The sequence below is a fragment of the Rhineura floridana genome, chromosome 2 (genome assembly GCF_030035675.1).
Source record: "Rhineura floridana isolate rRhiFlo1 chromosome 2, rRhiFlo1.hap2, whole genome shotgun sequence".
Classification (NCBI taxonomy): domain Eukaryota; kingdom Metazoa; phylum Chordata; class Lepidosauria; order Squamata; family Rhineuridae; genus Rhineura; species Rhineura floridana.
Window position 1 is genome coordinate 152,539,181 of NC_084481.1, and position 19,448 is coordinate 152,558,628.

General features: G+C 43.5%; 1 protein-coding gene across 2 annotated transcripts in view; it reads left to right on the forward strand.

The window, feature by feature from the left end:
* Positions 1 to 17,484, forward strand: part of ACCS (1-aminocyclopropane-1-carboxylate synthase homolog (inactive)) — a 35,091-nt gene extending 17,607 nt beyond the window's left edge. For both annotated transcript variants that reach the window (XM_061610819.1, XM_061610820.1), the window contains 7 exons: positions 3,321 to 3,421; positions 7,164 to 7,253; positions 10,238 to 10,283; positions 10,399 to 10,540; positions 11,647 to 11,789; positions 13,557 to 13,710; positions 16,854 to 17,484. In XM_061610819.1, the coding sequence (XP_061466803.1) occupies positions 3,321 to 3,421; positions 7,164 to 7,253; positions 10,238 to 10,283; positions 10,399 to 10,540; positions 11,647 to 11,789; positions 13,557 to 13,710; positions 16,854 to 17,152 (975 nt within the window). In that variant the 3' untranslated portion in view covers positions 17,153 to 17,484. The remainder of the gene's footprint in view (positions 1 to 3,320; positions 3,422 to 7,163; positions 7,254 to 10,237; positions 10,284 to 10,398; positions 10,541 to 11,646; positions 11,790 to 13,556; positions 13,711 to 16,853) is intronic.
* Positions 17,485 to 19,448: the final 1,964 nt, after the last annotated feature.

The following is a 19,448-nucleotide window of genomic DNA, read 5'->3' on the forward strand; positions in this document are numbered from 1 at the left end:
AGTTGTAGTTTCCGAACAGTCTTCAAGGGCAGCCCAACGTAGAGCGCATTGCAGTAGTCCAGTCTAGAAGTTACCAGAGCATGAACAACTGAGGCGAGGTCGTCACTGTCCAGATAGGGACGTAGCTGGGCTACCAGGCGAAGATGGTAGAAAGCATTCCGTGCCACCGAGGCCACCTGGGCCTCAAGTGACAAGGAAGGATCAAAAAGAACCCCCAAGCTACGCACCTGTTCCTTCAAAGGGAGTGTAACCCCATCAAGAACAGGATGAACATCCTCCATCTGGGCAGAGAAGGCACTCACCAACAGCGTCTCGGTCTTGTCTGGATTGAGCTTCAGTCTGTTAGCTCCCATCCAGTCCATTATCGTGGCCAGGCAGCGGTTTAGCACATTAACAGCCTCACCTGAAGAGGATGAAAAGGAGAAATAGAGCTGCGTGTCATCAGCGTACTGATGGCAACACACCCCAAAACTCCTGATGACCGCACCCAGCGGCTTCATGTAGATGTTGAAAAGCATGGGGGACAGTACCGATCCCTGCAGGACTCCACAATGGAGAGTCCAGGGCATCGAGCAGTGTTCCCCAAGCACTACCTTCTGGTGGCGACCCACCAAGTAGGAGCGGAGCCACTGCCAAGCAGTACCCCCAACTCCCAACTCCGTGAGTCTTCCCAGAAGGATACCATGGTCGATGGTATCAAAAGCAGCTGAGAGATCAAGGAGAATCAACAGAGTCACACTCCCCCTGTCCCTCTCCCAACAAAGGTCATCATACAGGGCGACCAAGGCTGTTTTGGTGCCAAAACCGGGCCTGAAACCGGATTGAAATGGATCAAGATAATCAGTGTCATCCAAGAGCCCCTGGAACTGGCCGGCAACCACCCGTTCTAGCACCTTGCCCAGGAACGGAACATTCGCCACAGGTCTATAATTGTTCAGGTTATCTGGGTCCAAAGAGGGTTTCTTCAGGAGCGGTCTCACAACCGCCTCTTTTAGGCAGTCAGGGACCACTCCCTCTCTCAGAGAGGCGTTTATTATCTCCTTGGCCCAGCCAGCGGTGCCGGTCCTGCCAGCTTTCACCAGCCAAGAGGGGCAAGGGTCCAGCACAGATGTGGTCGCCTGCACCAGTCCAAGGATCTTGTCAACATCCTCAAGCTGTACAGACTGAAACTCATCCAATAAATAAGGACAAGACCGTGTTCTGGATGCTTCATTAGATCCCACTGCCATAATATTGGAGTCTAAGTCCCGGCGAATGCCTTTCTATTGATGTCTTTGTTTTTCTGGATTTTTTCTATTAATAATAAAAAATAGGAACATAAAAGGCCCAGCATCCTGTTTCCCACAGTGGCCAGCCAGAAGCCAGTGTGAAGTCCACAAGTGGGATAAGAGGACAATAGACTTCTCCTGGCATTCTTTCCAGCGACTGGTATACAGAGGCATGACTAGCAGCCATTGATGGCTTTATCCTCCATGAATTTGACCAGCCCCCTTTTAAAGCTGTCTAATTTGGTAGCCGTCACCACATCTTGAGAAATTTTGTTAAATGTTCTGGACTGGTGTTCATACTACAGTTCAGAAAATACACTTTTCAGAAAATACAATTCAGAAAATACTGACCTGTAATTTCGTAGATTCCCCTGGATTCCTTTTTAAAAACTGGTATTACAATGGGTTACATTCCAGTCCTGAGGTATGGAGGCTAATCTTAGGACAACTTACATATTTTTGTTAGAAGAACAGCAATTTCATATTTAAGTTCTTTAAGAACTCTCAGTTAAGAACATAAGAACATAAGAAGAGCCTGCTGGATCAGGCCAGTGGCCCATCTAGTCCAGCATCCTGTTCTCACAGTGGCCAACCAGGTGCCTGGGGGAAGCCCGCAAGCAGGACCCGAGTGCAAGAACACTCTCCCCTCCTGAGGCTTCCGGCAACTGGTTTTCAGAAGCATGCTGCCTCTGACTAGGGTGGCAGAGCACAGCCATCATGGCTAGTAGCCATTGATAGCCCTGTCCTCCATGAATTTGTCTAATCTTCTTTTAAAGCCGTCCAAGCTGGTGGCCATTACTGCATCTTGTGGGAGCAAATTCCATAGTTTAACTATGCGCTGAGTAAAGAAGTACTTCCTTTTGTCTGTCCTGAATCTTCCAACATTCAGCTTCTTTGAATGTCCATGAGTTCTAGTATTATGAGAGAGGGAGAAGAACTTTTCTCTATCCACTTTCTCAATGCCATGCATAATTTTATACACTTCTATCATGTCTCCTCTGACCCGCCTTTTCTCTAAACGAAAAAGCCCCAAATGCTGCAACCTTTCCTCGTAAGGGAGTCGCTCCATCCCCTTGATCATTCTGGTTGCCCTCTTCTGAACCTTTTCCAACTCTATAATATCCTTTTTGAGATGAGGCGACCAGAACTGTACACAGTATTCCAAATGCGGCCGCACCATAGATTTATACAACGGCATTATGATATCGGCTGTTTTATTTTCAATACCTTTCCTAATTATCGCTAGCATGGAATTTGCCTTTTTCACAGCTGCCGCACACTGGGTCGACATTTTCATCGTGCTGTCCACTACAACCCCGTTGGATGCCATCCAGACCCAGTAATTTGTCAGTTTTTTATTTGTCAACAAGGCATTTCTGCTATTTCCCCCAGTTCCTCAGACTCCTTTCCAGAGGAAATTAGTTCAGGCACAGGAATCTGCCCTACATCTGCTGTGAAGGCAGAATCAGATAATTTATTCAACTTCTCTGCCGTATCCTTTACATCCTTTAGCACACATTTGACCCCCTGGACATCTAAAGGTCCAACCATCTCCTTAGCTGGGTTCCTGCTACTAATGTATTTATCTGCAGTATACTAGCAAATACTTCTATTATTGTGGTTTTGAACAACCCCCAAGCATTCTGGAGAGATTTGATTCTCTTGACTTTCTCTTTCAACTTCCTTTTTATAAATCCCCTCAGCTTGGGGAAGTTTCCTATTTTGAAGTCACGTGTGCGTGTGTTGGATTTTCTTGGCAGTTGTCCACTTTCATATATGTTGAATTTGATAGTACTAAAAGATTTTTGATTAAAAAAAACCTTGCAGGACTCTGTATATAAAAGGATTTATCCAGACTCTCTCAATTTGCCACATTCTGCAATGTGCTGACAATGGACAGCTAAAGCCAGTTGTAATGCTTCTGTCACCTCATAATGAGGGTCACCAATGCTATAAAAGCAAACTTCTCTCAGGATAAGCAGCTTTCTTTACAGGCAATGTTTTATATCAGAGCCCGTGTGCTTGTAATAATCTTGTGTTTTTGTTTTATAGGGTATCAGAGTTAAGGCTTTAATTCTCTTGAACCCCCAAAATCCCTTGGGGGACATCTATTCTCTCTCTGAGTTACATGAGTACTTGGAATTTGCAAAAAGGTATGTTTGGAGCCTGACAGTCCAATAGGCCAAGTATCGTAGACTAGCTAATTCACTTAGAACATTTTTTTGTGCAATACAAATAATTTATTCTGATTGATGTAGCAAAGAGAAAAACAAGCATTTTTACATCTAGATGAAAAAATAAAGAGAGGGAGAGGGGGGGAGGGGGGACGTTTCGTATACTTACTGGCCAGAACCCTAAGACACAGAAGTACTTGTTCTGCAGGGTGGTAGAGGGATCAGTTGAGGACAGATTTATACATTACTTTTCTCATACATTAAAAATACTGCGTTGTATATATTGGCACATGTCTTTCCCTGGACAGAGATACTCTTGTTTATCTAGAAAATTTGGAACCTGCTATCACCTGAGATGGTGGCTAACATAAAAGGACTACTAAAACAATAATAATATAGAAATGAAGCCTCTAAAAACTCCAATAGAAAAGCTTTGGAAAAATAAAAATGTCTTTACCTAGTACCAAGATAGCTTAGACTGTGTGCCAGGTGAATATCCATGGAGAGTATATTCTAAAGTAGGGCCACCAGAACTGAAAAGCCTATGTCACTGGTTGCCACCCATCTCACTTCCAGGGGCAGGAGAACCTTAGAGGGTAGCTTCATATAGGAGAAGATGGTTGTGACGTCCTTCCCCAGCACCACCTGTGAAGCTTTCACTTGTGGCTGCCAGCAGACAGGAACGTCAGGTTTTCGTCTTACCCTTTACAGCTCTAGCACAGATTTCAACAAATCCCCCTGCTAGGCCTCACTACCCCACACTCTGTATCTCTTATAGCCTTTAGACTGTGCCTCAGTCTCTGCCAGGCTATCTTGATACCTTGTGTCTATGGGTATAGGTAATTCACACACACACCCCCCGCAGCCTCTTGTCTCTGAAGCATACAGCCCTGGGTTTCTCTGTGGGACTGGATACACTTTCCTCCGATCTGCCGCTGCCACCATTCGATACAACTGTTCAGCCTTGGTTACTTTGCTATTCCCCCTGGTATGTGTTCCCAGCTGAAGGAATCAGGCTTATGTTTAACCAAGAAAGTATTTATTAAGAATTAGAAATAACAAGATTACTTTTAGAATGTTTCACAAGCATATGGTTTCATCTATATTCTGTTAGGTACTTGACTTCTTACTAATTGCCTCAGAACTCCGACTCACTCTCCACAACACCACCGACCACCATCCACCTCCTCAATTCACCACTTCCAAACACCTTCTAAACACCACCACCTCAACCTCAACCTCCCAGATTCAACTGTCATTCTTCCATTTATACTCCCAGCCATTCAAACGCTCAGCCAATCATCCAGCATTCTACTGCTCATGTACTCCCCCCTCCTCTTTCACTCCACTTACTATATAAACAGCACTTACCATATTTACAATATAAGCAGGAACATCACAATGGTCTGTAAGATACTAGGTTTAGGACTTAGATTAAAACTTAAAGTTTGAATTGTGCCCAGAAACAAACCAGGTTCCAGTGCAGCTGTTTAAGAGTGATGAAATGTCTTTGTTACTAATCTAGCTGCCATGTTTTATAATAAATAACTGTAGCTTCTTAACCATCTTCAGAGGAGGTCCTCCATACAAGACATTGCAGTAATGTAAACACAATGTTACCAGAGTGTGAACTACTGCAACCAACCTATCTTAGCCAGAGCTTGGAAAAGTTACTTTTTTGAACTACAACTCCCATCAGCCCAATCCAGTGGCCATGCTGGCTGGTGCTGATGTGAGTTGTAGTTTAAAAAAGTAACTTTTCCACGCTCTGATCTTAGCCCAGGAAGGGCCACAGTTGGCACACCAGCCTTAGAAAGTAGAAGGTGCTTTATGCCACTGAGGCCACTCAGATCTCCAATGAATGAAAGGACTGAATCTAATGGCAGCCCCAAGCTGCAAGCCAGGCTTGTTCAAGGGGAGCACAGCACTATCAAAAATGGGCCAGACTCCACCTCATAGAACAGATAAACCACACCTACCAACTGCATTTCTGTCTTATGAGGATTGAGCTACAGTTTATTGACCTTCCTTGAGTCCATTACTGACTCTAAACACTGGGTTAGCATATTAGCAGATTTACCTGAATTTGATGAAAAGGAACAACAGAACTGGCTACCTATTTGCTACCAGGCTACGTTCAAGGTTCTGGTTTTGGTGTATAAAGCCCTATACAGCTTAGGACCAGGATACCTGAAAGACCGTCTTACCCCTTACATACCCAGTCGATCACTACGCTCTGCAGGTGAGGGCCTCCTGCAGATACCATCTTATTAAGAGGTCCGTTCTGCACAACATAGGAAGCGGACCTTTAGTGCAGTGGCACCTACCTTGTGGAATTCCCTCCCCTTAAATATTGGACAAGTGCCATCTCTGTTATCTTTGCGGTGCCTACTGAAGACCTTCCTCCTTCAACAAGCATTTAAAGTAGAGACCACTGGGATGTTCATGAGAATTAGCACGACTGCACTTTCCCTGTCCTTCTCTTGACATAGACCAACCATGCTCAAGTTACATGTGCTTAGTTTCTGTAGAGCAGGGTTGGGGATCCTGTGTCTCCCTAGATGTTGCTGACCTACAACTGCCATCAGGCCCAGCAAACACAGCCAATATCCAGGAATGATGGGAGTTGTAGTTCAGCAACATCTGTAGGGCCAAAGATTCCTCATGCCTGTTGTAGAGGGTGAGGGTTAAAGGGTTCAGCCAAAGGCTTCCCAGAAACGTTAGGGGGTTTTGGTGGTGGGAGAGGGTATTTGAAGGCAAGAGAGGGGTGACACTAAACATAATTTCAGGAAGGAGCTCTAGGCATAGGGGTCAGCAAGGGAGAATTGGGTAGGGTGGGGATCATTCAGTGGAGCAGGAAACCTTCAGCTGCCTGAAGTTGGTGGAGTTGGAGGAGTAAATGTTGTGGGCGGGAATGAATTGCTGATCCTATTCCAGTAGACATTGATATTGCTTCCTCATTAGGAAGAACTAGAAATGCCAAGGAAAGAGTTAGAGCAATGTAGCATTCTGGTCACTTCCAGATGACCAGCTGTACTGAGTGCTCATTGTGATTTGTTTCCAGACAGTTTGCGGAAAGGTTAGACATTGCTGGCTGTTTATTGTGCAGTCCTTCTGATTTGTATGCAGGACTGGTTATACGACGCTGCGTCAAGCAATTCCAGACTTTCCAGTGCAATTTCCAATCACTTTCCTTGTCACAAGAAGTCCAGTTTGGGGGAGGGAGAGGGGAGAGCAGGTTTGTTGCACAAGAATGCCAAATCAGCTTTCATTGTGTGACCTGAATTTTCCAGTCCGTGATTTCCCACCTGAAAATAGCGACTGTCTGGAAGTGCCCTCTTTCTTTATCAATGGGCTGCATTGTGTATCAGAGAAAGGTAGCCTTTTATGGGAGAAACCTAATGTTCTTCAGAACATAGAAAAAGTCCAGCATCCTGTTCTCACAGTGGCCAAACAGATGCCTGTGGGAAGCCCCATGAAGGTTTTGCTGCTATCTCTAATAATGGGGAAAAACTGTAGCTACTTGGTGTGATGCTTTCACTCTGTTCCTGCTGTCTGGTTTTAACATCATTATCTTATTAAAACTCTGAAATCCCCTTTCTGTTCAACCAAGTGGCAGCCTGTTGAACTCTTGAAACATTGTGGCTGTTCCCTGACAGCAATCAGTCTGTCTATCTGCTGCTGAAAAATTCCCCTCTGTTTTTGTTTTCTTCTTTTCTAGGCATGAGCTGCACGTGATAGTAGATGAAATCTACATGTTGTCAGTTTTTGATGATTCTGCCACATTCCACAGCATCCTCGAAATGGACAGGTAAAGAGAGCTTTAGTGCTTCAGGCACCTCTTAACGAGGGTCAGCAATACTATAAAGTTTTGGGGAAAATAAAAGCAGCACAGAGCAAACACTTTCCCAGCAGAAGCAGCTACTAAGGGCTTCGCCGGGTCAGAGGTTGGCAGCTTCTGCTGGCAGTAACTTCATATATTCCCTTTTTAAGGGCTTGTAAATGGAAAAAGTGCTTTCCGTGCTCCTGCACCAACTTATCCCAGGGCTTCAAAAGGCTGCTTTTTGACATAATGTCAACAGAAGCAGCACTGAGAGAATGACTCTCTGGATCAGGAGTGAGGAACCTGTGGCTCACCAGAGGCTGATGGATTACAACTCCCAGCATTTCCTGACCATTGGCCATGCTGGTTGAGGGTGATGGAAGGTGGAATCCAACAATAGCAAAGGTTCCCCACCCCTCTTCAGGACCATATGGGAGAGGCACAATATGCCATTGCCCTTGAAATTCTTTTGCATTTGTGTGATGTTTTCCTAAATGTGGCATGGAAATACACAGCTTGAAAGCAGAGTGGGGAGACCTCAGGCGTTTTTGTGTGTGGTCTTCTGACTCCCTGAGGGCAAACTAGACCTGACATACATATTTTTGTTAGGAATTCACTGGGTATCCTGAGCAGCCTTGAGAGTGTGTGGTGATGGAGAGGGGAGAGTTTTAACCCTTTTTCTCTCTGCCATAGTCCCATGGACAAAAATCCCCTTTCCAAGCTATAACTTACTTTTCAAGAGGAAACTTTGTTGGTGCCACTGGAAGCTTCCCCTGAAATGTAAATAGGAGCTTTGGGGTGGGGGTGGGGTCATTTCATAGAATCATAGAATCGTAGCGTTGGAAGGGGCCTATAAGTCATCGAGTCCAACCTCCTATCAATGCAGGAATCCAAAGTAAAGCATACCTGACAGGTGGCTGTCTAGCTGCCTCTTGAATATCTCCAGTGTTGGAGAGGCCACCACCTCCCTAGGTAATACTGCTGTAACAGTTAGGATTTTTTTTCTGATGTTCAGTCGAAATCTGGCTTGGCGTAACTTGAGCCCATTATTCCCGTGTTCTGTACTCTGGGACGATCGAGAAGAGATGCTGGTCCTCCTCTTTGTGACAACCTTTCAAGAACTTGAAGAGTGCTATATCTCCCCTCAGTCTTCTCTTCTCAAGGCTAAACATGCCCAGCTCTTTCAGACTCTTCTCATAGGGCTTTGTTTCCAGTCCCCTGATCATCCTTGTTGTGCTCCTCTGAATTTACTCCAGTTTGTCTGCATCCTTCTTAAAGTGCAGTGTCCAGAACTGGACACAGTACTCAAGATGAGGCCTAACTAGTGCCAAATAGTGGGGAACTAGTACTTCACATGATTTGGAAACTACTGTTAATGCAGCCTAAAATAATGTTTGCCTTTTTTGCAGACACATCGCACTGTTGGCTAATATTCAGCTTGTGTTCAACAATTCCAAGATCCTTTTCACATGTCGTATTGCTGAGCCAAGTATCCCCCATCTTATAACTGCATTTGGTTTCTTTTTCCTAGGTGTAGAACTTTGCACTTATCCCTGCTAAATTTCATTCTGTTGTTTTCAGCCCAATGCTCCAGCCTATCAAAATCACTTTGAATTTTGTTTGTGTCCTCCTGGGACAGCTTATCCTCCCAATTTTGTATCATCTGCAAATCTGATAAGCATTCCCTGTACCTCCTCATCCCAGTCATTAATAAAGATGTTGAAGAGCTTTTTTTTAAAGCTTTTTTAAAAAAATGTTTTTAGCATTGTTTTGTTTTAATGTATTTTAAGGTCTGTTTTTTATGATGTTTTAAAGTGTTTTTAGCGTTTCTGTTTGCTGCCCTGGGCTCCTGCTGGGAGGAAGGGCAGGATATATATCAAGTAATAAATAAATAAATAAGAGCACTGGGCCCAGGACCAAGCCCTGTGGTACCCCACTCGTTACGTCTGCCCAGTTTGAGAAGGAACCATTGATAAGCACTCTTTGAGTACGATTCTGGAGCCAACTGTGGATCCACCTGATAGTTGTTCCATCCAGCCCACATTTAGGTAGCTAATCAGAGTATCATGGGGCACTTTGTCAAAAGCTTTGCTGAAGTTGAAATCTATTATGTCTACAGCATTCCCACAGTCTACCAGGGAGGTTACTCAATCAAAAAATGAGATAAGATACTTTGGTAGGATTTGTTCTTGATAAATCCATGTTGGCTTCTTGTTGGCGTTATTTTCAAGGTGCTTACAGACTGACTGCTTTATAATCTCCTCCAGGATGTTCCCAGGGATTGATGTCAGGCTGACTCGTCTGTAGTTCCCAAATTCCTCCTTTTTGCCATTTTTGAAGATGGGGACAACATAAGCCTTCCTCTAGTTTCATAGAAGGCAAACTTTTTCTCTCTGTCTGTCTGTCAGGCAAGTCACTCATTTCATAAAAGGAAAAAAAATACCCGTTTCATGGAAGGTAAACCTTTCTCTCTCTCTCCCTGGATCATCACCTAATCCCACATGCACTCCCTTTCTCCTCCTCCCCCTCTCTCAGCCACGCTCTGGTTGCTCCAATTTCTCCCTGCTCTAGGCCCAAGACTGTGGGTTTTTTCCTTCATATCTACATTTCCTGCTTGCTACCTCTTCCTTTGCTGGTGCTGCCTAATTAGAAGCGGTGCCAATAGAGAGAACTGTTCTTTATCTCCTTTTTTCCAAGTCTGCTGCCTATCAGATCAGTAGAGGGCCTAAGTAGACAATGTGGCCAGTGCAGGGGAGAATGAAGAGGAACTCAAACTGGGTGGCCATTATCATTTATAATGTGGTGCAGAGAGAATTAGAAACACTTGCAGGTGCCCTGATAAGTCTTTGTGGGTGCTTGTGAGTTCCACATTGGTGACCATAGCTGTATAAGTTCCTCTGGAATTTTAGAATGCTCCAGAAGCTTCATTGAAATGTTGCTAAAATCTCTGTATGCATCCTCTTTACACACAGATTACCTGATCCACAGAGGACCCATGTGATGTGGGGAATTAGTAAGGTGAGTGCTGTTTTGTGATGTTCAGGCTGTATTACCTCAACAGTCTGGGCCATGCATGAGAGAGAATTTTTAAAAAATGCTGGTTGGATGATTATTAACTTCCCCCCCCCTGCAGGATTTTGCTGTCTCTGGGATTCGGTTTGGAACCCTGTACACACTGAATCAAGATGTTGCCAATGCTGTTGCTTCTTTGTGTTACTTCCATGGGGTCTGTGGGCCAGTCCAGTACAAAATTGCCCAGCTACTCAGAGACAGAGGTGAGGCAAAGAGCATCGCAGGACCCCCAGTATTCTGTTCTCCCCTTGAGAAGGGAGCTTGCAGCTGTTGCCTGTGTAGGATTCTCAGGATGCATGGTGGAGATGATTTAGTGGAACTGTCAGTTAAATCATAATAATTTCACACTGCATTTCATAGGCTCTACACCACAGAAGTGGGAAGTGGGACCACACTCCAGGCCACACCCCTGACTTCCACTCATTTAGTTGAATGTGTGAAAGGAGGGCCTGTGCATGTCTAGCTCCTATGAGATCTGGAACTCTGCTCAATTAGGGTTCCAGATTGCATGAGAGCCCCTAACTGCGTACTTAGGGGCCCCTTTCAGACATTCTGCCGATGTTAGAGTGAGCTTGGATGGACCTGCTTAGGGTCTCTTCATTTGTTACATTTTTAGATGTACTTTTTCTTAAGAGTGTTTTCATGTGGATACCTGAGATGTTATCATGCTTTTGACATATAATGAGAAGACATGCATTCACTAGGAAAGACAGTAATGCTGGGAAAGACAGAAGGGAGTAGAAAAAGATGTCCAAACAAAAGATGGATTTTCCATAAAGGAAGCCACAGACCTGAACTTACAAGATCTGAACAGGATGGTTTACAACAGATGCTATTGGAGGTCACTGATTCATATGGTTGCCATAAGTTGTAATTGACTTGAAGGCACATAACACACACACCCCTGAGATGCGACAAACAGGCATTTGAAATATGTAGCATAAACAGAAAAGGCCATCATGTTTTGTTGCTGCAATAGTTGATGGCAGAGAAGGAGAAAGTGAGAATAAGAAAAGAAGGGAGTTGACTGAGATCCGTGTTATTACACATAATCTTGACCAGTTTCTTTGTGGGCTGGTTCACATCTGCACATTCCTCGCTTGAGGACCAAGTGATGATCAGCATATGTGAATGAGTCGTCACAGATCAAATACCGCAGGCAGACCTTGCATAATGCCTTGCATTGCTTCAAACAGTGCTTTTCATTGTGTAAGTTCACATGTTGAACTGCCAGTCATCAAGTGATGAGAAATCACGCAATTATATGTGCATGTCTGAACTACCTTAAGTGTCTTCTCCTCTTGGCTAGACTGGATCAACCAGGTGTATGTACGGGCCAATCATGACAGACTGAAAGCTGCCCATACTTTTGTGACAGATGAACTCAAGACCCTTGGGGTTCCCTTCCTCAACCGCAATGCAGGCTTCTTTGTATGGATTGACTTCCGAAAGGTCAGTGATCGTGAATGGAGGTCCCTGCTGGATCAAAGCAAGAGTCCCTCTCATTCAGCAATGTTCTGTTCAACAATAGCAAGCCAGATGTTTGTTTTTACTAGTGGGATACGAGGGCAACAGCTCTCACCTGTTCATACACACGTTTATATGCCATAGGAAAATAGGAATTTGCCTTATACCGAGTCAGATTATTGGTCCTCTACAGTGACTGGCAGCAGCTCTCCTGGATTTCAGGCAGGAGCCTCTTCTAACCCTACCTGGAGATGCCAGGGATTGAACCTGGTGCCTTCTGCATGCAAGGCAGATGCTCTACCACTGAGCTATGACCCTTCCCTGAGGGGTACTGCATATGAACCCTCGGAAGTGTACTGATATGAACATGAAGGTTCCATTTGGCTGTCATGGCTAAAAGACACTGGTAGACTTCTCCACAAATTTATATAGTTGTTTTGAAGATAGATGTATCGCATGACTCAAGTAGGGATCCCGTATTATGGTTTTTTGAAAGCATTTGATCTGGTTGGTATGTACATATATGTATGTACATATATTGTCTCACTGGCAAGGCATTCCTTTAATTTGTAAAAACAGCCCCTACCCCCTTTCACTTTGGAGATTTAGTCTCCAAAATGACCGTTTAAAATAGCTCTTTGGTATCTCACAGCTTACTCACAAGTTGCCCCAAAGTATAGAAGGGTTGGAGTGTTTAAAATCCAGAAACACATCTGGAGTTCTTTTTTATGTGGTAGTGTTCTTGGGACCTGTATGTCTCATTTTTCTAGGATTTTTTTGTATAACTAGCATTTTTGCTTTTAGATGGTTATTGAAAACTTATCTTTTTAAGAGGACTTCCCCTGAAGAGTGACTCAGACATTTTATATTGTATATTATATGGGATCTTGTAATTAAATGCTTTTAAGATGTTTTTAGACTGTTCTGTTTACTTAATTTTTATTATGCATGCCTTTTTTATATAGTTTTCTTGTACACCACTTCGGAAACATTTGTTGGGAAGTGGTTTATAAACCCTTCCAGAAATAAAAATACTCCAATCTGACTGGTGCGTCCCCTTCATCTCCCCAGCCAAGGAAAACATTCTTGCAATGATTGTGGTCCACTGGTGAATGGTGAAGGAGTTCCCAGTTTTCTTAACTCCCCTGGGACCAGTGCTGTCCCGTTTCCAGAAATGGGGAAATGCCTCGCTTATCTCTTCTAACCTTTTAAAATCTGTCCTTGTTTTTGGTGGGCAGAGTCTTTGTTTTATTTTTGCTTGATTCTCACTTTCTCCTTACTCTGTGGGGTAAGAGTGGGCATAAGGTAGGTCTGGATCTACTAGTTAGATCTCTGGGTGATTCAGAGTAAATGCACATGGGGTTTCTGACTCCCAGTTGTTTAATAATAGTGATAACACCACCACCCCAAGTCCTTAAGCTGCTGAAATGAGAAAAGCTTGGGGGAGAGAAACTTTAGAGTGGATTTTTGTGTGAAAGGCCTGCGAGTTCACTTCTGGCACTAAAAAGAAATTCTTAGGCTGAGTCTGTGCTCAGTCATGCATAAGTCATAAGTGTGTCTGCTTCTTGAATCCCTATGTTGCACCTAGTTCTGCTGGTGGATCTCAGGGTTCTATTGAACAAAGTAGACTCCACAAGCCTGAAGCCTGCTGTAGGGGATCTTAAGTCTTTGGCTTCTTCCTACAGTTAAGAGCATGTGGATATAGCTCCTTCTTACCAGTTCAAGCTTGTTTCCTGACTCTTTTTTCTTCAGTACCTGCGAAGAGGAACATTTGAAGAGGAAATGCTGCTCTGGAGGCGCTTCCTGGACAACAAGGTCCTGCTCTCTTGTGGTAAAGCTTTTGAGTGCAGTGAGCCTGGCTGGTTCCGCATCATCTTTGCTGACAAGATACATCGGCTGCAGCTAGGTCAGTGCCGTCTTTGTCCCGTCTTCTATCCCAGGCCTGCACAGCTGGTGATCCAACACTCCAAAGGCCACCCATCAACCAGTTAGAGTGGCCTGCTAGGTCAGATGGATGGTCATAGAATCATAAAGTGGGAAGGTACCACAAAAATCCTCTGGTCCAACCCCCTGCTGAAGAGAAAATCCTCTGTTGCTGGATGGGTGGCCATATAAAGCCTCTGCTTTAAAAATCTTTGTTAAAGGAGATTTTTAAGCACAAGCAGGATGGCTACGTATTAGGGATGCATCAGCATAACAGTATGATCTACTCTGATATTAACCCTCCAGGAATTGAACGTGGGGTTTTCTGCCTGCAAATCATGTGCTTTCCACTATACTATAGTCCTTTCCTTGACAACTCTCCTATTTTTACAGTCCAAGGCAAATGGCAAAAACTGCTTTATCAAATCCTTCATGGGATTAATATATATTGTACCTGGTAGACTACATTCAGCTTGGCAAGTCAAAAGTTGGGCAGACCATTATTTCTTGATCACTTAAAGAAATAATGGTTTGCCAAAGTTTTGACTTATCAAGCTGAGTGCAGTCCAACAGGTATATATAGTCACTTTCACCACCCTTGTCCTTTCTTAATTTTTGAGAGTTCTTGGAAGTTCAAGAACAACAGAAAGGAACATGCACGTCTCATCAAAATAAAAGTTGAAAAAAATCTTGAAGCTTGTTAGAATAAGGCTAATTCTGTGCTCACTTACTTGGGAAGAAGTCCCATTGGACTCAGTGGATTTTACGTTTTCATTCAAAGATGGACTGAAAAATCCTGAAACAATGAATTTGTAGACACCTATTGGAAAACATGATGGCTACTGGCAAATGTAGATTATCATGCTAAACCAATGCAGCTTCTTTTTTGGAGAGGTTCGGTTGACTCAAAGGATATGACCAATGGTATAGCTGTGCTTTTGACCATATCCAGAAATATTTCCAGAAATATGTTAGAGCCAGAAAGACATGGCTATCACTCAAAAGTATCACAACTGATTAGAAGACTGCATTCAGGGAGTAATAAATTAATGCTCAAACGTTTCAGTTGTGCCCCTGCCTCCTAATTTCCAGTTTGGGTCATAGTCCCCAAGGTACTTGCCAGTCATTTATTGCTTATATCCCACTTTTCCTTCCCAAGGGAAGCCCAAAGCTAACAATTCAGTTTACAAAACTAATCAGAATAATCAATATAACAAAAAATAGCATATATCAAAATATATAAAAAGTAAACACCAGTCATGTCAAAAATACAATATTGTATTGTGGAATATAATAGATCTGTTGTATCCTTTCAAATTAATTCAGTAACAGAGTCCTCCTTCCCACCTTTATGTCCCCATACCTAGTTTCATTTGTGCAGTGATAGGAGCTGCACCCCACTGCCACTAGGGAGTGTATCTAAATGTTTTTCACTGTCTCTCCAAATTTCTGCACCCTTATTTGCATGTTGGATGAGGCAGATGGAACGTGGGTAGGCCCTTCGCTTGAACACTCTGTTCTTTGTGCTTGTCTTGGTCTGCTGGCTGGTAAATGACCATGCCAGCCAAGGAAGCACCAGGAGTGATACAAATGGTTCCTTGCCATTGTGAGTATAAAGATGGTGAAGTGGGGAGAGATTGCAGGAGCAGCAGTATGTTTTCTTTCACCTGCCTTTTCTACAAGGGTTTCTGTAAGCCAGAGAAGAAATCAGGTTGGTTCCACTCTCTCTCTTGCTTTTTAGCCAGGGCTGTACATGAGGATCACCATCTTTTGATGCAGGTGTTCCACCCATCAAATAGCTGTGTTCATGTTTTCACCTAGGGGAGATGGCTGGAGCAGTAGGCTGCCTTAAGGGTGACTTTCAATTAAATTTTTGCGCTAGCAGGAAGACTTCAACTAGGGGATTTTCCTCTCCTCCCCCTGTGTCTATCTTGCACTGTCCTCTAATCTGGGCTCCTACTGGGAGGAAGGGCAGGATATAAATTTAATAAATCATCATCACCATCATCTGCACCGGAGAGTTGGGGGAAAAACCCAACAGATTTAGGGAGTGCGTGGGGATAGAAGAGGGGGAAAACCTCCTGTTGCACAAGGAAAAATCCTTGTGCTGACAGAACATTCGATTTCTGGCTACACTGAATACAATCTACTGTAATGTCTTTATATAAATCTATGGTGCAGCTGCATTTGCAATAGTACAAATTATTGATACCTCTTCTTAAAAGGATGCGGAAATGAGCAACCAAAGTGATCTTGTGAAGAAAGGCGAAAGTGAGGAAATGACTCTTACACCATCTCAAATTAACTTTGAGGTTTTCCTCTCCATCTTCATGCCAAGTGTTAAGACCCCTAATTTAATTTCTTTGGCATCCTATTTTATTTTATTTGTATTAATCCATTCTCATTCAAGTATTTCCAGCATATTATCTATAGAAAATATTGAATTACACTGTTAAAGTGCTAAATTATCTAAGCTTAACATTGCTATTTAAATAGTTTCACTGCTGTGCTGTTTTAATGGGCTTGTAGATTCTAATTGTGGATGTTTATTTTCATGTTTTGATGAACTGTTTTATTGTGTATTTTAATTATGTGCATTTTTTGTAATTGGTCTTGTAAACTGCTTAGAGGCTGCCTTGGCAATTAAGCGGTATGTAAATTAATAAATAATAGTAATACAAATAGATAAATACATGTCATAAATAAATGCTATATATAAATATAATTACCATATAAATGTATAGATAAATATTCATTCCAGGCAGGTCTATGTGGAGAAGAACATCTTTCAGATACCCTAACCCAGTTCCCTCCAATGAAACCTGGGAGCCAATGAAGATATTTTAATACTAGAGTGATGAGTTCATCAGCAGTTTATGTTTACATACATTTTTTCCCAGGCAGCCCCACACATCTCAGGAGGGCTCTGATCACATGATTCTTTGGAACATGTAGGTTGGCCCTGGGAAGAGGTGCAAGCCAGGAAGTGGTGACCTGCAGGTTATCTACTTGACTGTGACATGTTAATAGGTTCTCTTGAACTGTCATCATTTCTTCAGGACCATTTCTGAGTCCAGCGCTTGTTTCAACTGACAGATTTTTTCTCCTTCTCTCCCTTTCCATCAGGTATGCAGAGGGTCCGTGAGGTGCTGGAAGAACATGAGCATGAAATCCTGAATGAAGATAAAGACCAGTCTTGTCAGTCTGACTCTGAAGGCAAAGCAGATAGCACAGACGAAGTGATCTTTGTATCCCACCATCAGGAACCAGCCTCAGCTGGTAGCTCCAACCTTGGTGATCTTATTGGCCTCCTACAGCAGCAAATGCGCTCATCTGACTGGCTGCAGAAGAATACGGTGGAAAAGTTTGCACAGGAGAAACCAGAGGTCTATGATGTCTTCAGCAAGTTGGTGGGGAAGCAGTAGATGACTTTGGTGCATTTATGCAGGGACTGCCATTAAATGTGGTTCTTGCTGCTGAGCTTTAACTAATCTAACGATATATTTTCCTATATGGCAGGAAGCCATTTATAAATCTTCCTCTTTTGGTCATCCTCTTACAATTTTATTAAAACGGGCCAAACTACAGATAGGTGGCTTTTATTCTGCCTCCACCCCGTGTCATATTTTGGTGTTTGTTTGTTTTTTGTCAGACATCCAGGCTGGTGCTCTCTTGTGCAGAGAGAGAAAGAGAGAGATGTCCTTTGTGCTGCTTCTGGCTTCCTCTTTTCTTGAGAAAGATTGTTACCGCTAAAGAATGCCTTAAAAAACAAAATCCTCTGTGACCTAAAATGAAATTCAATTCACTTTGACCTGAGTATTTCTTTAACAAGTGGCTTTAATACAGAATTTAGGGGAAGGTTCAAATCTTCACCGGCTCAGATAATCTACTACGGGTACTATGGGTATCTCATCAACTCCAGTGTGTTTGCTGCTAGTAGCACTGGTTTGCTGCTGAATTACAACGATCAGTACAATTATAATAAGAACATGAAAAGAGCCTGCTAGACCAGGCCAATGCCCATCTAGCCCAGCATCCTGTTTTCTGAGTGGCCAACCAGATGCCTGTGGGAAACCCACGAGAAGGACGAGTGCAAACACACTCTCACCACTTGTGATTCCCAGTAGCTGGTAGCCAGAAGCTTTCTTAATGCTTAACCATGCCTCTTAACCATGGTTGAGGTCTTGGGAACAGACCACAGCCTCACACACACTCCCCTCATGCCTGAATTGGCCAAGTGGGGAGTTGATGCTGCCCTGGGCTCCTGCTGGAAGGGCAGGATATAAAACAAACAAATAAATAAATAAACCTGGTCTCCCAGGTTCCAGCCTGACACACTAAGAAGATGGATGTGACATGCTTCCATCAAATTTCTGGGCAGCCTAGTGGGAGCATAACCCTCTCTTCATGGCCATACTCTGAGCCAAGCATAGCTATAAAGGAAGAAAGGGTTGTGAACATTGCTCCTTGCCCTTTTCTCAAGCTAAGTTGTGGGGTTGAGGATGTGATGCTGGAGCAGGACTTTGGGCCCACCAAGTCTAATACAGCTACGCATTGTGTGGCCTGCTGGGGGAAGGGCTTCTCAACACCCTACTTTCACCATCCAGGTCAGGCACACTTTGTGGGTAGACCATATTTGGCCTGGGCCACTAGTTTGCATAGAGGAGTTGTGGGGGTCCCGTGACCCTCCAGATATTGCTTGACTATAACTCCCATCATCCCTGACTATTGGCTATGCTGGCTGGGGCTGATGGGAGCTGGAGTCCAATAACATCTGGAGGGCCACAGGTTCCTGATACAGAGACTTGTGACAAAAAGAGCATGTCAGGAGTTGGCTGTTTATAGGTTAAACATTAAGAAAAAGGTAGTCTGTGAAGTCAAGGTCCAGGTTTTTCAGCAGTTTCTTGTTCAAAAGAATTTACTTTTTGTCCTCAGCTTGCTTAGAACACTTATTCTTAGTAAAGGACACAAGCAAAACCAAGCATAAAAAAATATACTGGACAAATGTTGGGAGCAAATGCTATTTTTAGCTGCTCTGTGTATTCCCTGCTGTTCTCCACCGGATTCTGAATGTGCACAAAAACATGCACCAGGGCTTAGCTGTTCTAGGCAAGGCCTCCTCGTGACTTTCCCGTCTGAACACCCAAATGCAGAAAATGTAGGGATTAAAGATGAAAGATTCAGCAAAAGTGTGATAACGCTTTTCATTAGCCACCATTTTATTCTGCTTTCTCAATGACAGAAGAAGCTGAGAGGAGTCCATCGAGCACTTTTAAGCCTAGGGAAGGAATTGAGATAAATGACCCAGATCAAGCTAACTCAACTCACCAGATATAAATTGGGGTGTCATTTGGCCTAAACACTGAAAACAAAATAGTGTACAATTGGCTTGCATTCTTCATGAGCAAGACCATGGTTGATCCCAAATGCTGTAACTGCTAGTGACTGGATGGCTCATAAAAGTAGTCAGCTTGTTCACCTTGTAAAATGAACATCTAGCATAGCAATGGGGATCCATTTTCTGACTGCGGACTGCATTATCTTGTGGGCAACCTTCTGGGGTGCACTTGCCACTCACACACCCCTCTATCCTCCATTCAGGTAAGGAAGAAAAATCATTAGAGTTCATGGACACGTTCCAGCTAGGCAAAAATACTGAAGGAGACTGCAAAGCAAGGTTGGTGAGGGATGTGCCTGAGGAGAATTGGTATAGCTAAGGAG